The sequence below is a fragment of the Rhinoraja longicauda genome, chromosome 11 (genome assembly GCF_053455715.1).
Source record: "Rhinoraja longicauda isolate Sanriku21f chromosome 11, sRhiLon1.1, whole genome shotgun sequence".
NCBI lineage: Eukaryota > Metazoa > Chordata > Chondrichthyes > Rajiformes > Arhynchobatidae > Rhinoraja > Rhinoraja longicauda.
The window spans coordinates 16,918,326-16,933,352 of NC_135963.1; the positions used below are offsets into that span (position 1 = coordinate 16,918,326).

General features: G+C 46.6%; 1 protein-coding gene across 6 annotated transcripts in view; it reads left to right on the forward strand.

Annotated features, from left to right (window-relative positions):
* The window catches only part of kdm4aa (lysine (K)-specific demethylase 4A, genome duplicate a), a 78,547-nt gene that overhangs the window by 54,358 nt on the left and 9,162 nt on the right, over window positions 1–15,027 (forward strand). For all 6 annotated transcript variants that reach the window (XM_078408321.1, XM_078408319.1, XM_078408318.1 and 3 more), the window contains exons 16-18: window positions 1,560–1,615; window positions 4,075–4,183; window positions 10,786–10,974. In XM_078408321.1, the coding sequence (XP_078264447.1) occupies window positions 1,560–1,615; window positions 4,075–4,183; window positions 10,786–10,974 (354 nt within the window). The remainder of the gene's footprint in view (window positions 1–1,559; window positions 1,616–4,074; window positions 4,184–10,785; window positions 10,975–15,027) is intronic.

Below are 15,027 nucleotides of genomic sequence, written 5' to 3' on the forward strand. Positions count from 1 at the left end.
GTCTCCCCGGTCGAGTCTCATTGCCAGGATTGGAGCCACCGACCTGTCCGCCGCTCGGACTGGAAGCATCTTCTGCCCCGACAGCTCCCAAGAGGGCTTACCTGTTTTCATTAGGTCACCGGCTTTCCGCATTTACACCCTTTTCTCCCAGTCACCCACCTTCTCTCTTCCTGCATCCTTGGCATGACAATCTCACTGTCGGTTCTATCCAGGAAGCTCTCGTTTTCCCTGATGGCCCTGAGGTCATCCAGCTGCTTCCCCAGTTCAATCTCGTGGCAATGTTTTTGAAGCTGTGTTGCTCTTACTGCTGTACATTCCTGTTAGACATTCAAATACCACGATTTGTATGTGGTATGATAGTCCAAAGACGTACAGGTATTTAGGTTAATTGGCTGGGCAAATGTAAAAAATGTCCCTAGTGTGTGTAGGATCGTGTTAATGTGCGGGGATCGCTGGGCGGGGCAGACCCAGTGGGCCGAAGAGCCTGTTTCCGCGCTCTAAATCTAAAAACAAATCTATTTGCAGGCTGAAGCCAATGCGTTCCACTTGAAATTTCGCTGCTCCTTTGTAAATTTAATTTTAATTTAAGCTAACATGAAAGATGAAAAGTTTCAAAAAGGTTTCCTTTGTAGGACCCTCTACATAGTAACGCACTTAACAAATCCACCCCATCAAAACCCTTGGCTCTAAGGTAGAGCAAGTCTATAATTAGCAAGTTAAGATCCTCTACTATGACAGCCCGATTAGTCTTGCAGCTGTCTGCAATCGCCCGGCATATTAGTTCCTCTAATTTCCGCTCTTATTTGCAGGCCTATGCAACAATCCCAATTCCCTTTTTATTTCTCAGCTCTACCCATATAGCCTCATTGAACATCCTTCAGGGATGTCATCTCTGACTACTGCCGTGATGTTCTCCTTAATCAATAAAACAACTCTTCCTCCTCTTTTACCCCACATGTATCTCACTTATTGTACCTGCATTTTGGAACATTGAGCTGCCAGTCACGTCTCTATCTCAGCAAGGTTTATGTAATGGCTTAAATGTTCCGGTCGCACATAATTATCCACACCCTGAACTCATTTACCAGAGTTCATTGAAATGTGCAATTTAATCCAACAGTCTTTACTTGCTCCCCTCTGTCTCCTGAACTTCCTGTAATTCACTTCTGAAGCAATTATCAGTCTCCCACCTGCCTCATTGGATCCTGTCCCCCTACAAATCTAATTTAGACAATAGACAATAGTTGCAGGAGTAGGCCATTTGGCCCTTCGAGCCAGCACCGCCATTCAACCCATCCAAAGTAACACCAGCAAAACCTAACCACCAGGATGTTGGTCCCCTTCCAAATCGAGTGTAATCTGTCCCTCTTGTACAGATCATCTCTGCCGTACGGTCAAGGCGACCCAAAAAACTGAATCTCTACCCCCTCCACCAATTCCACAGCCATGCATTCATCCGTCCTACTTTCCTATTCCTACATTTTCCTGTGAGAACTGTACCTGTTTTTATATTTTGCATGTTACAATAGTATATAATTCCATCCTTTGCATTTGTACAGGATTGCTGTCTCTGTACCCTTCGGGGAGGAGCGCTTCAGAAAACCACCGACAACAGGTCAGTGTAATTCGCAACGTACGTGTTAAATCTTAATACAATGTATAAAGAAATGTTCTCAAAAAATCTTCACCTTAAATGCTGCAAAGCAAATTCACTTATTTACATTAGAGGTTAATAGGACAAGTTAACGCTGTAAAAAAAAGTCACAAAGTGCTGGAATAACTCAGCGGGGGTCAGAGAGCATCTCTGGAGAACAAGGGTAGGTGTCATTTTGGGTCCTGTCTTTTTGTAAACGAACATATGTAGTTCCTTGTGTTTAAATGTATGGTGCAATCTGTTTGCATTTTCTCATTGCCTATTTCTAATTTTTCTTGCTAACATGCAAGTTCAGTGAGTCTGGACCTCTCATGGCATTAAAGATATTTCCTCACTCTGTCTTGAGTTATGGGATTACAAAGTTTTTGGAGTAATATTTATTTCTTCCGAACCAATTCGGTAATTCACTGAATTCTCAAAATATCCCTCTTGTTCTGAATGCTGCCTCTCTATTCTTCTGTTCTTGCATCTTGATATAAAGCTGTTATTTAGGGTGTGGCAAATGATTTTGGACGTTAGTTTGAAAAGCTAAATGGGCTTTTAATCTTAAATATAGGTATGAAAATGATCTCGTTCTGCTCAGATCTTCAGAGATATGCACATCCAGGAAGTTTAAATTGTTGCCTCTCTCCACCACCAACCCGTTGATGAAGATAGGTTTGGGAACCTCGGCCTTTTCCTCTTCTAAAGTCAGTAATCAGTTCCTTGATTTGACTGACTTTGAGAGCAAGATTGGTGTTCTGGCACCATTCAATTAGTCGATTGATCTACCTCCTATACTCTGACTCATCATTATCTGTAATTCATCCAACAATGGTGCTATTGGCAAATTTAAAGATGGAGTTGCATCTGTGTCCGGTTACACAGTTACGTGTATACAATGAGTAGAGCAGGGGGCTGAGCACACAGCTGAGGTGTCACTGTGTTGATGATTATCGAGGAGGAAATGCAGCAAATTCGTACTGATTGTGTTCTCTTGATGAAGAAGTTAAGGATGTACAGAAACCCATTTCCCTGAGCTTGGTAACTTGTTTGGAGGGGATTATGGATTTGAATGTTGAGCTGGAATCCATGAGCAACAGTCTGGCGTATGTTTTTATTGTCCAAGTGGTCCACTGCAGAGTGAGGAGCCAGCGAGATCGCATTCCTCGTTGATCCATTGTGATGGTTAGTAAATTGCAGTGGGTCCAGGTTCTTATTGAGGTAGGAGTTAATATGCAATATAATAAATCCCTCAAAGCACTTCATCACCATGGATGTTAGTGCTGACGGTTGGTAGTCATTGAAGCATATCACCTTACTCTTCTTGGGCACCAGAATTATTGATGCCCTTTTAAAGCAAGTTAGAAACTCAGTAATGAAAGCTTGAAGATGTCCACAAAAACTCCAGCCAGTTGGTCTGCACAGGTTTTTGAGAACATAACCAGATGGACAATCTGGTCCAGATGCTTTCCGAGGATTCACCATCCTTTAGGGTCTTCTGATAATAGCCTGAGTGACTGCGATTGTAATGCTATGGGGGTCGGAGAAGGCAAATCCGTGTTCTCTCAATCGAAGCGTACGCTGAACGCATTGCGCTTGTCCAGGTTTGATGCCTCACACTCCCCTGAGCTGCCACTTGATCTTGCCTTGTCGGAAGTTCTAGGAGCAGAATTAGACCATTCGGCCCATCAAGTCTAGGCTGCCATTCAATCATAGCAGATCTAACTTTCCCTCTCAACTCCATTCTCCTGCCTTTGCTCCATTACTCCTAACTCCATCACTTAGGAAATGATAGCGTGTAAGTCCTGCCTCAGCTGCCGAATGTCTGTTCATCCTCTGCTTTAGAGCCTCGTGACCTTCATGTCAATGGAGATAATTTATCTAATTAAAACCCTAATCAAGTCGTCTTCTAAGAAGAATTGTTTCTTAAGTCTTTTGTCCCCAAATCATTCTTGGAATATTACTGTGCATATTTTCTGAATTGAGCACAATATTCCAGTTTAGGTAAAATCAACAATTTAAAGTTTTTTAATTTACTTGCCTCAAGCATTTAAGTACTGGCCTGGTGACAAATTGATGCTGTAAGACCACCAAATTAGTATAATTCCCAACTGCATATTTTGCTGTACTTGTGTTTTTATTGTACCTTCTCAGTCTTGTACAGTAACTTCTTCCACCTTGTGAAATTGTTGGGAAAGGAGGGCTACTTTTGGTTTACCATGATGAGAAGTCTTTACTAAGCTGAGCAAGGAGTTATTTGGAAACCAAGGTTGGGTCTAAATAATCCTATGAAAGGCTCATGGCCAAGATGAAAATTCTGGCCATGAACGTAGAAGTGTTTTAATATATACATTTTAAAAACCTTTAGGAATATTTTTAAGCAACTTGAATAAAGGCAATTATTAGATTTCTCCATTAAATATACTGTTTTTGTATAGGTGGGTTCACCTAATGTGTGCTGTTGCAGTGCTGGAGGTACGGTTTGTGAACGTTGCAGAACGACGCCCTGTGGATGTCAGCCCAATACCACCACTTCGCTGGAAGCTGGTATGAATTACGTGATGCAAATGTCACTTGTAACAAATGCATTAGTCACTATTATCTTTGGCTTTGTCTATTTTTCGTCACCTCCAGGCAAGTAATTTCTAATTTGCATGCTACGATTGGTTAAAAGTCATTCCTAGCTATCTAACCTCCAGTGATCATTTTCAGCTTTGTGGACATTCAAAGCTCTCCTGGACAAATAGAATAAAACTGTGGCCTCTTCCAAGCGCATGAGTACATTGCAAACGACCTCTCTTGCAGGAAATAGATGAATTGCTCGTTTTTGTAGCAGAGTCATAATTAAGCACCCATCTTGATTTTCTCAACTCATTTTCCCCAGGCATTTTGAATGGTAATTTATTCTCTTGTCTTGACTTGCTGTTCAAATGCTGTTTTCAATTTTGAGGATGTTCTTTATCGAGTTAATGAGCCATGCATTTTTTTCTGCTCCAAATCATTCTCGGGATGTTGGTATCTCCATCATTTGTTGGAAGTCCAGGATTTTTGTTTGCCATTTGCAATGATGCATGTAGCACTGAGCCCTTTGAACCTCTGCAGCTTTGTTGAAGCTATTCACAGGTGTTGGTGGGTATGGGTTCTGGGAGTGTTGCTTTATTATTCTGAAGCACCTTTAAAGATGCATTTCAAGTCAGAATAGTATATGATTTGAATGGAAACTTGCAGGTTGTGGTTATTCAATCCATCTACTGTCCTGCTCGCCCTTATAGGCTGAGATTGAGGGTTGGGAACAGCAGTTAGGAAAAGCCTTGATAAATTGCTTTGTGCACTTTATAGATGGCAGTGCAGTTTAACAATGCTGGTAGAGGTGTGAGTGAACCAATAGTGATGAATAGGGTGCCAGTCAAGCTAGTTGCTTTATTATAGATGGAAGTTCTACTTCTGTGGTGAGCATTCCATCACAACGATTGATAAAATACATCTCTTGATGCTCCTGAACACATCATCAATGATGTAACCTGGGGTCATTGGATGTTTCGGGTCTTTCAACATCAGACGCCCTCACCCGGGCGACCCAGCCGTGGTTGATCAGACCACAACTTGTGTTCAGGTGGCATTCGCTCCTCCCCATGGACCTCCTCTCTTGATCCAGGGCCATCTCGGGGCTTTCTCCACTGTGTGGTGTTCTTGATGACTCTTCTCCCTTCTATTCCGGTGATGCCCAGTGCACTCAAGGCCTTGTAGAGTGATTGCCCTGCAAAACCTCTGCAGCCAACCTTGATGGGCATACACCTTGCCTTCCAGCCCTGCTTGTGGCAGTCTATGACCAGCTCTTCGTATTTGGTCTTCTTTCTCTCGTGGGCCTCCTCTAGACGATCCTCCCACAGCACTGTCAGTTCCAACAAGACAATGTGTTTGGTCGCCTCTGAGACAAAGAGGTTGTCTGACTTCAGGGTGGTCGTGGCGATGTGCCGTGGGAACTTCAGCTGTTTCACCAGGTCTACAGAAAGCTGCCAGTCCTGTGCAGTCGCCAGGATTCCTGACAGATTCTTGGCTGCTGTGGTTCTTGGCAGCTGCACTCCAGCCTTCACGAAGGTGATCATCTGGGGGTGGGGCGTGCTCGTCTGCAGCTGCTGATTCCCATGCTGATGGCTTCTGCAATGGGTTTCAGAATCTGGTCGTGACGCCAGGTGTACCGGTCCTGCCCAAGAGCCTTTGGGCAGCAGCTCAGGATGTGTTCCAACAACCCCTTGCCTGAGCATTGCGGGCAATCCGGAGATTCCACTTTGCCCCAGATGTAGAGGTTCGATGGGCTGGGCAGGATATCGTACACCGCTGGACTAGGAACTTGATATACTGTGGTTCAGCCTGCCAGAGCTCAGTCTATGTGACTTTTCGGTCCATAGCCTGCTCCCACCTTGTCCAGGCTCCCTGCTGCTTCAAGCCAACCGCTTTGCTAGACCTCTCCTCCTCCACCGCTGCCCTCACTTCCTCCTGGACTAGCCTGCGCCTCTCCTTCCCCTTGGCCTTGTCAAACTGGGGAGTTGGGAAGGTTCCTAGACCAGCTCTTCCCCGAGTCGCTGTTCCACCTGGACTCTGTGGCATATCCGAGACTCCGCTTGCAGCACAGCTTCGCTGGCTCTCCACTTCCTCCCAGTTTTCACCTCCATCCCCGCCTGAGCCACCTTGGGGTCGCTGGAGTCCCTGTACAGCATCATCTCTCTGGCCCAAGTCACCTTAAACTCCTCCTAGAGACTTCAGGGGCAGCTGGAGCTTGGTGTTATTACCGTAAAGGGCAATGCTGCTAAGGCTCCTGGGCAATCCCAGCCACCTCCTGAGGAAGCTGCTGACTTTCCTCTGCAAGCTCTCTACGATGGAGGTTGGGACTTCGTAGACAAGCAGTGGCCAGAGTATCCTTGGCAGGATGTCATGCTGGTCGATCCACGCCTTGAACTTGCTGGGAAACCCTGACCAGTTCACTGCTCTCAACTAGCTCTCCAGCTCCTGACAGGTTGCCTGGACTGATGCTGTATCCTTCAGGCTGCTGTTAAACACCTTGCCAAGACTCTTCACTGGCCGTTCAGAGACAGTTGGGATTGGTGTCCCTTCGATGCTGAAGCGGAACCTGTCCATGACTTTGCCCTTCTTCAGCACCAGTGACCTTGACTTCTCTGGCTTAAACCTCATCCTTGCCCAAGCAATCATTGCCTCCAACGTTTGCAGGATCCACCTGCCTCCTGGCACTGTCTCAGTGGTGACAGTCATGAAGTCCATGAAGGCCCTGATTGGTGGTTGGTGCATTCCTGACTTGGTCCGAGGGCCCCAGCACTCTGGTTCAGCAGACTTGACGATCATGTTCATCGCCAAGGCAAAAAGGATCACAGAGATGGCACAGCCTGTGATGATCCCAACCTCCAGTCTGTGCCACTCTGATGTTACTGCCCCGGCTGTGACTCTCATGCTGAACTGGTTGTAATAGTTCAGGATAAGATCTGCCACTTGGCCCGGCACATGATGCTTGGCCATGGCTGTCTAGATTTAAAAAATATATATTTTTAGATTTATATTTAGAGATACAGCGCGGAAACAGGCCCTTCGGCCCACCGAGTCCGCGCCGCCCAGCGATCCCCGCACACTAACACTATCCTACACACACTAGGGACAATTTTTACATTTACCCAGTCAATTAACCTACATACCTGTACGTCTTTGGAGTGTGGGAGGAAACCGAAGATCTCGGAGAAAACCCATGCAGGTCACGGGGAGAAGGTACAAACTCCGTACAGACGGCGCCCGTAGTCAGGATCGAACCTGAGTCTCCGGCGCTGCATTCGCTGTAAGGCAGCAACGCTACCGCTGCACCACCGTGCCGCTTGTGCAGGATGGAGCCGTAGGTATTGGCCAGGTCAAGCCAGAGCACTGTCAGGTCTCCCTTGTTCTCCCTGGCTTCTCTGATGAGCTGGGTCACCACTCCCGTGTGCTCTAGACACCCCGGCACTCCAGATAAGCCTCCCTTTTGCATTGAGGTGTTGATGTATCCATTGTTGGAGAGGAAGTTGCTCAAGCCGCCTCACTACTATGCTGAAGAAAATCTTGCCTTCAACGCTTAGCAAGGAAATGATCCTGAACTGGTCGATTCTCTTACAATCTTCTTCCTTTGGGATCCAGACTCCTTCAGCGAATCGCCACTGCTGTGCCACTTTCCCTTTCGTCAGATGACTTTCAGGATCTTCCACAGCCGTTTCAGAAACAAGGGGCAGTTCTTGTAGACCTTGTAGGGGACTTCGCTCGGGCCAAGGGCTAAGCTAGATCTTGCTCTCTTCACAACGTCCTGGACCTCTTTCTGGAGTGGCTCTCTACTGTCAAACTCCTTGATGGGTGGAGGTGGTTTTATCAGGATGTTGCAATGGCCCAGCTCCTGCTGCCTGATGGGGTCGCTGTAGGTGGTCTGGATGTGCCGGTCAATCTCCTCCTTAGAGCAAGCCAAATTCCCACTGCGCTTCTGCCCTAGCAGTTGTTTGGTGAAGCTGAAGGGGTTGGCTATGAAGGATGCTCGCTTCCTGGCTCTTTCCTTCCGCCGTCTTCGGTGCCACTCAGCTCTATGGAGGGTCAGCAGCTTCTTCCTCAGAATGGTTCGCAGCTCAGCCAAGGTGGGACGTTGCTCCTCACTGGCCTCTTTGTACTGCTTCTTGAGGGACTTCAGCTCCAGCCGGATCTTGTGGATCTTTGCTGCTCTTTGGTTCATGGTGGAGGATGTTCTGGCAGGCTTCTCCATTGCTCCAAACCTTTCCACAGCTAGGCTGACAATGATTGTCATCGTCGTCAGTGGCCTTCGATCCACAACTCCCTTCACTGTTGCTTTTAGCACCTTGTCGGCGTCCTCGTCGAACTGTCATCTTGCAGCCCTGTGGCCATTTGACTTGAACCTTCTCCGGAGATCTGTTCTGAGGGACTAGTTGCGCCACTTGAAGGCCGAGCTCTATGGGGTGCTTCCGGGCCTGGCTCCTCCTGCGTCTCACCAAGTAAGATACCTGTGAGTTGTGACACTCCCTCTCCCTCCAAACACTTAATCCGGGTCTGGTGAATCTTCAGGCCTCGGCTGTTCTTGCTGACCTTTGCACATCTGCATTTCATATCCGTCAAATTAGGGTGCTCATCTCTCTTCTCCCCCCCCCCTTCTCGGGCACCCCTGGGGGTATTTTTCCATGAGTTGATCTGTAGCTTGGTTGGGTTTCCTCCTCTCAGAAGATGCGGTTTGGGCTGCCAACCCACCCCGCCCCGGTTACCGTCTTTCCGAGCTGTCCACTGTCTCTCCAGTTGTCATCACCCTGTTCTTGGTTGTCAACCAGTCTATTCCTGGTCGCCACTGGTTTCGCCAGCACAGTGATTGATAAAATACATCTCGTGATGCTCCTGAACACATCATCGCGTAGATGTCTTGTACACATGGTAAAGCTTTCAAGGAGCTGGAAGGGAAATCACTTTTCAAATGGGATACTAAACTTCTGACCAGTTCTTACACCATTGTGTTTAAGGCTGGTTCATTTCAGCTTCTGGACAATGGTGACCTCGGATAACTATTAATGGCCGATGATTCTGATGTGACTGTTGTCAAGCCGTAGTAGTAGCTGTAATATTTATATTATATATAAATATATAATATATTATATATAAATATAAGTGGTCTTTATTTATCAGGGCGAGCAGGCATTCTCTTCATAAGTTCATAACTCATAGGAGCAGAATTAGGCCATTCGACCCATCGAGTCTACTCCTCCATTCAATATGACTGGTCGACCTTTCCCATGCAACCCCATTCTCCGACTTCTCCCCGTACTTTTGACACCCTTAGAAATCAAGAACTTATCAATCTCCTCGTTAAAAATACCCAATGACTTGGCCTCTGCAGCCTTCTGTGGGAATGAATTCCAGATTCACTACTCTTCGGCTAAAAAACTTCCTCCTCATCTCTTTTCTAAATGTACATCCTTTTATACTGATCTTGGACTCTCCCACTAGTGGAAATATCTTCTCCACTTCCACTTTATCAAGTACTTTCACTATTTGGTACACACAAAAACCTGGCGTAACTCAGCGGGTCATACAGCATCTCTGGAGAAAAGGGATAGGTGCTGTTTCGGGTCATGACCCTTCACCTTCCGACACCTTTCACGATTTGGTAAGTTTCAATGAGATCCCTTCTCATCCATTTAAACTCCAGCGCGCACAAGTCAAGGGCCGTCAAATATGTATGTTATAATATGTATTATTAATAATAATAACATGTTAACCCAATCATCCCCAGGATCATTCTCGTAAGTCTCACTTCTTGGGTACATTCTTGGTAGAATCTCTCCAAGCGCAAAGTTTATTGAGTTTGATTTTCTTTAAGATCAAAGATAACAGCGGGTGATTGAAAATAATTTCAATACAGTTAACTTCTTCACAATAAAGAGACATCATTGACCCTGAACTGATAGCAGTCGTTCCTATTATTACTCGTGCAATGATACACTATGAAACAATGTAACCTACAACTTTTAGTATCTTTAGTTTGCAGAACCAAAAATAAACTTTAGAGTAATAAAAGATACTTTTTTGGAAAATATTACAGGGGAAGAAGCTTTAATATTCCAAATACGATACCTTTTTACAAACCATATCTCTTGAGCAGCCTCTTGCACTGAGCCAGTAAACCATGCTCTATAGACAGATCTGTTATTTAATTTTGCATTGGAACAGGTTTTTTGACGACTGGTTCTCATTTATATGGATGCCTGCTATCCACATGTGTGAAGAATGTCCCATGTCTAACAATTTCTAACACTGCAGTGATAAAACCATTGTGCCAAGCCAAGGGGATCAGACAGTTTTTTGTTGGCAATAATTTTTGCTTTTTTTTATTATTGCTTGAATATCATTTGGGCTCAGCCAGATAAATGCCAGTGTTTACTGCATGTCAGGGTTAGGTGACAAAAAATAAATCACTTGACTTTTCGGGTCAAATCTCTGTATCATATCCCCTTCCCACAGACTACTGTTTGTATTGTATTGTTGATGTCTTATGCTATTTAATTGCCTCAATCATTGTACTCTATTTAAAATTGCTTGTGCTATATCAATGATGTAATTTTGGCTACTTACAGAAATGCTTCTACTGTAAGAAGAGAATGAAGAAGTCCGGTGGTTGCTGTGTGCAGTGCTCCCATGGCCGTTGCCCCACTTCTTTTCATGTGACCTGCGCCCAAGCTACGGGTGTCGTCTTGCAACCCGATGACTGGCCATTTGTAGTCTTCATCACCTGCTGTAGGCACAAGACTCCCATCCAAGGAGAGGTAGGTGCTTTTTAACACTTCCTCCACATTCCTTGTAAAATTAATTAACTTTCACTAACGAGACATTAGATTGTTGATTCTGGAGCAATAAATAATCTGCTAAAAAGATCATCTGGTCGAACAGCATCTGTGGGAAGGGGATAGGATGCAGAGATTTGATCCGAAATGTCACCTTTTCTTTGCGTCCCACAGATGCTGCACCATCCACTGAGTTCCTCCAGCAAATTGTTTGTAACTTTTACTAACTGCTGTTACAGTCAAATTGTGTTGTTATAGATATGGGTATCTTTGCTAATAAACATTCATGGAAGTATATTAGTGGTGGGAATTAATTGCAGATTGGAAATTCTTTATGTAAAATTGAGATTTGTTTTTGTTCTGTCCATCTACAAGTATCAAAGAATAAATGAAGCCATTGAGAGCAGTCTCCTCAGCTTGTATGATTTTTGATAGTGTGTATACAACATTACATCTAGTAGAGAAGTTTTTAAATTGTCTAAGTTTTTAAATTGTTTAAGTTTTAAAATGGCAGCGCGTGCAGACGCAGCGGCCCCACACTCTCCCGATTTTTCGAGTGTTTTTAATGTTTTATCAAGTTCGTCATGTTTGTCACTTCAACAACTCTGGACAGTCAGCAGTAGACAGTATAGTCGTGAGTTCTTGCTGGACAAGAAAACAACATCATCAACACTGGACGCTATGCTTGCAGAGGAACTTAGCGGCCTCAGAATACTCTGCCTGACCTCGACCTTGGCCTCGAGTGCTGCCCCCCGGCTGGAAAGGAGACACCGCAGGCGGTGTGAGAGGAAGCAGAAGAGGGGTAAGCGCGGAGGCATCCGGGCTAGGCTAGCGGCTAGCCCACACAGACCGGCTATTCCGAGCATGCTAATGGCTAATGTACGCTCACTGGACAATAAAATGGACACTATAAGACTTCTCCGGTCGACCCAGCGTGAGGTGAGGGAATGCTGTGTTTACGTTTTTACGGAAACGTGGCTTAATGACAACATCCCGGACTCCGCTGTTCAGCTCGACCGGCTAACATGCTACCGATCGGACAGAGCTACGGTTAGCGGGGGGAAGACTCGCGGCGGCGGTGTGATTGTTTACATCAGTGATGCTTGGTGTCGGGACGCTGTGTTGGTCTACAAACACTGTTCACCGCTGGCGGAGTTTATGGTTGTGAAGTGCCGACCTTTCTACCTCCCGAGGGAGCTAACAGCTATCCTGTTAGTCGCTGTTTACATCCCTCCCAGTTCCAACAACAAGGACAGAGAGGAGGCACTCTGCGAACTGTACCGGGCCATCTCTGAGCAGCAGACAGCACACCCAGATGGCTTTCTCATCGTAGCTGGGGACTTCAACCATGCTAACCTAAAAACTGTCATGCCCAAAGTATACCAGCATGTTGATTTCCCAACACGAGAAAACAACACCTTGGACCTTGTCTACACGACCATCAAAGGAGCATACAAGGCTTCCCCCCTCCCCCACATCGGCCTCTCTGATCACCTCACCGTTCTGCTGAAACCGGCATACAGACCCCGGGTGAAAGTCACCAAACCGGTTTCAAAAGAGGTACGTGTGTGGTCAGAGGACAGCACAGCTGCACTCCAAAACTGCTTTGAGACTACAGACTGGGACATGTTCAAGCAGGCAGCAACATACAACAACACAACCAACATTCAGGAATACACAGAGACAGTTACAGGCTACATCACCAAATGCATTGACGATGTGACCCACACCAGAGCCATCACCATCCGGGCTAACCAGAAGCCATGGCTGACAGGGGAGGTCCATGGGCTGCTGAGGGTCCGCAACGCTGCCTTCAGAGAGGGCAATCCAGCCGGTCTCAGAGCAGCCAGGGCCAACCTTTCCAGTGGCATCAGGAAAGCCAAACAACACTACACCCGGCGCATCACAGCCCACTTCAGTGACAGCAGAGACACACGGAGCCTGTGGAAGGGTATTAGGACTATCACGGACTACAAACCCTTACCACAGACCTGTGACAGTGACACCTCTCTCTTGAACGACCTCAACGGCTTCTTCGCACGCTTTGAAGCTCAGAGCAACACACCTGCGCAGAAAACAACTCCTCCCCCCAACGACCAGGCTATTTGTCTGTCTCCAGGCAGTGTGAGGAGCACACTGTTAAGGATTAACACCCGGAAAGCTTCTGGACCTGACAACATTCCTGGTCGTGTGCTAAAAGACTGCGCAGCTGAGCTCACAGATGTCCTCACAGACATCTTCAACATCTCCCTGAGCCAGGCTGTTGTTCCCTTGTGCTTCAAAGAAACCACCATCATACCTGTGCCCAAGAAGTCTTCTCCATCCTGCTTCAACGACTACCGCCCTGTAGCGCTGACTTCAACCATCATGAAGTGCTTCGAGAGGCTGGTCATGAAGCAGATCAGATCCAACCTCCCCCCCTCCCTGGACCCGTTTCAGTTTGCATATCGAGCTAAGCGGTCCACTGAGGATGCCATCTCCTCTGCTCTACACCCAGCCCTCACCCACTTGGACACTAAAAACTCATATGTTAGGATGCTGTTCATAGACTTTAGCTCAGCATTTAACACCATCATCCCCCAGCAGCTGGTTTGTAAACTAACAAATCTGGGCCTCAGCCCCCTTCTCTGCAACTGGCTGCTGGACTTCCTCACTGCCAGACCCCAGTCCGTACGGGTCGGCAGCAACACATCGGACACCATCACGCTGAGTACGGGTGCCCCACAAGGATGTGTGCTAAGCCCCCTGCTCTTCACCTTGCTGACCCACGACTGCACACCCACCTACAGCTCCAACCACTTCGTCAAGTTTGCGGATGACACAACAGTGGTGGGTCTCATCAGCAACAACGACGAGACCCACTACAGGAAGGAGGTGGACCAGCTGGCCGCGTGGTGCACAGACAACAATCTCTTCCTGAATGTGGAGAAAACAAAGGAGATTGTTGTCGACTTCAGGAGAACGCACACCCAACACCCCCACCCACTGACCATCAATGGTGCTGCTGTGGAGCAGGTGAGCAGCACCAAATTTCTGGGGGTGAACATCACCGAGGATCTCTCCTGGAGCAACAACATCATGTCCATCGCCAAGAAAGCCCAGCAGCGCCTCTACTTCCTCCGCAAACTGAAGAGAGCGGGAGCCCCCACACTCATCATGTACACTTTTTACCGAGGTGCCATCGAGAGCATCCTCAGCAGCTGCATCACTGTGTGGTTCGGAAGCTGCACAGCCTCCAGCCGTAAGACCCTGCAGCGCATAGTGAACACTGCTGAGAGGATCACTGGCGCCTCACTCCCAACACTCCTGGTCCTTTACACCACCCGCCTCACCCGCAAAGCATTGAGCATTGTGGGTGACCCCTCCCACCCCTCCAACAGCCTCTTCACCCTCCTGCCTTCAGGGAGAAGGTTTCGCAGCCTGAGGTCAAGCACCACCCGACTAAAGAACAGTTTTTTCCACCAGGCTGTCAGGATGCTGAACTCTCTCCCCTCCCTTCCTCCTCTCTCCCCTGCCCCTATGGGACCTGGACTTTAACACCCCACACACACGCACATCCAGCACCAGACACTTTTTTAAAAAAAATTTGAAGTGACTATATTTTATATTTTATGTTTTATGTTGATTGTTGTTTGCTGTGCCTTTTGTTTTATGCACTTTGTTCCTCGGGATTGTGGGAAACGGTATTTCGATTTTCTGTCTGTGTGAACTGGCTGAGGATTGACAATAAAATTGACTTTGACTTTGACTTGACTTTTTCCTGAAAATCTAATATTGGTACTCTGTCATGAAAACCTCCAAGAGCAAACTACAGCTGCAAAGCCTTGATGGGCTTGCATGTTGCAAATTGCAATGATTCTGCTTAAACCATTGAATGCAATTGTGGAAGGATGATCTGAAAAGCTGACTACTCCTCCATCTTAAATGTGCTGACTTTTTAATAGGTATTAAATAACCTTGCTCTGCTTCCCCACCCTCCACTCTGCCATCACAGTATATTTAACTAGTTCTCTTAATGATACCCTTGAAATTATA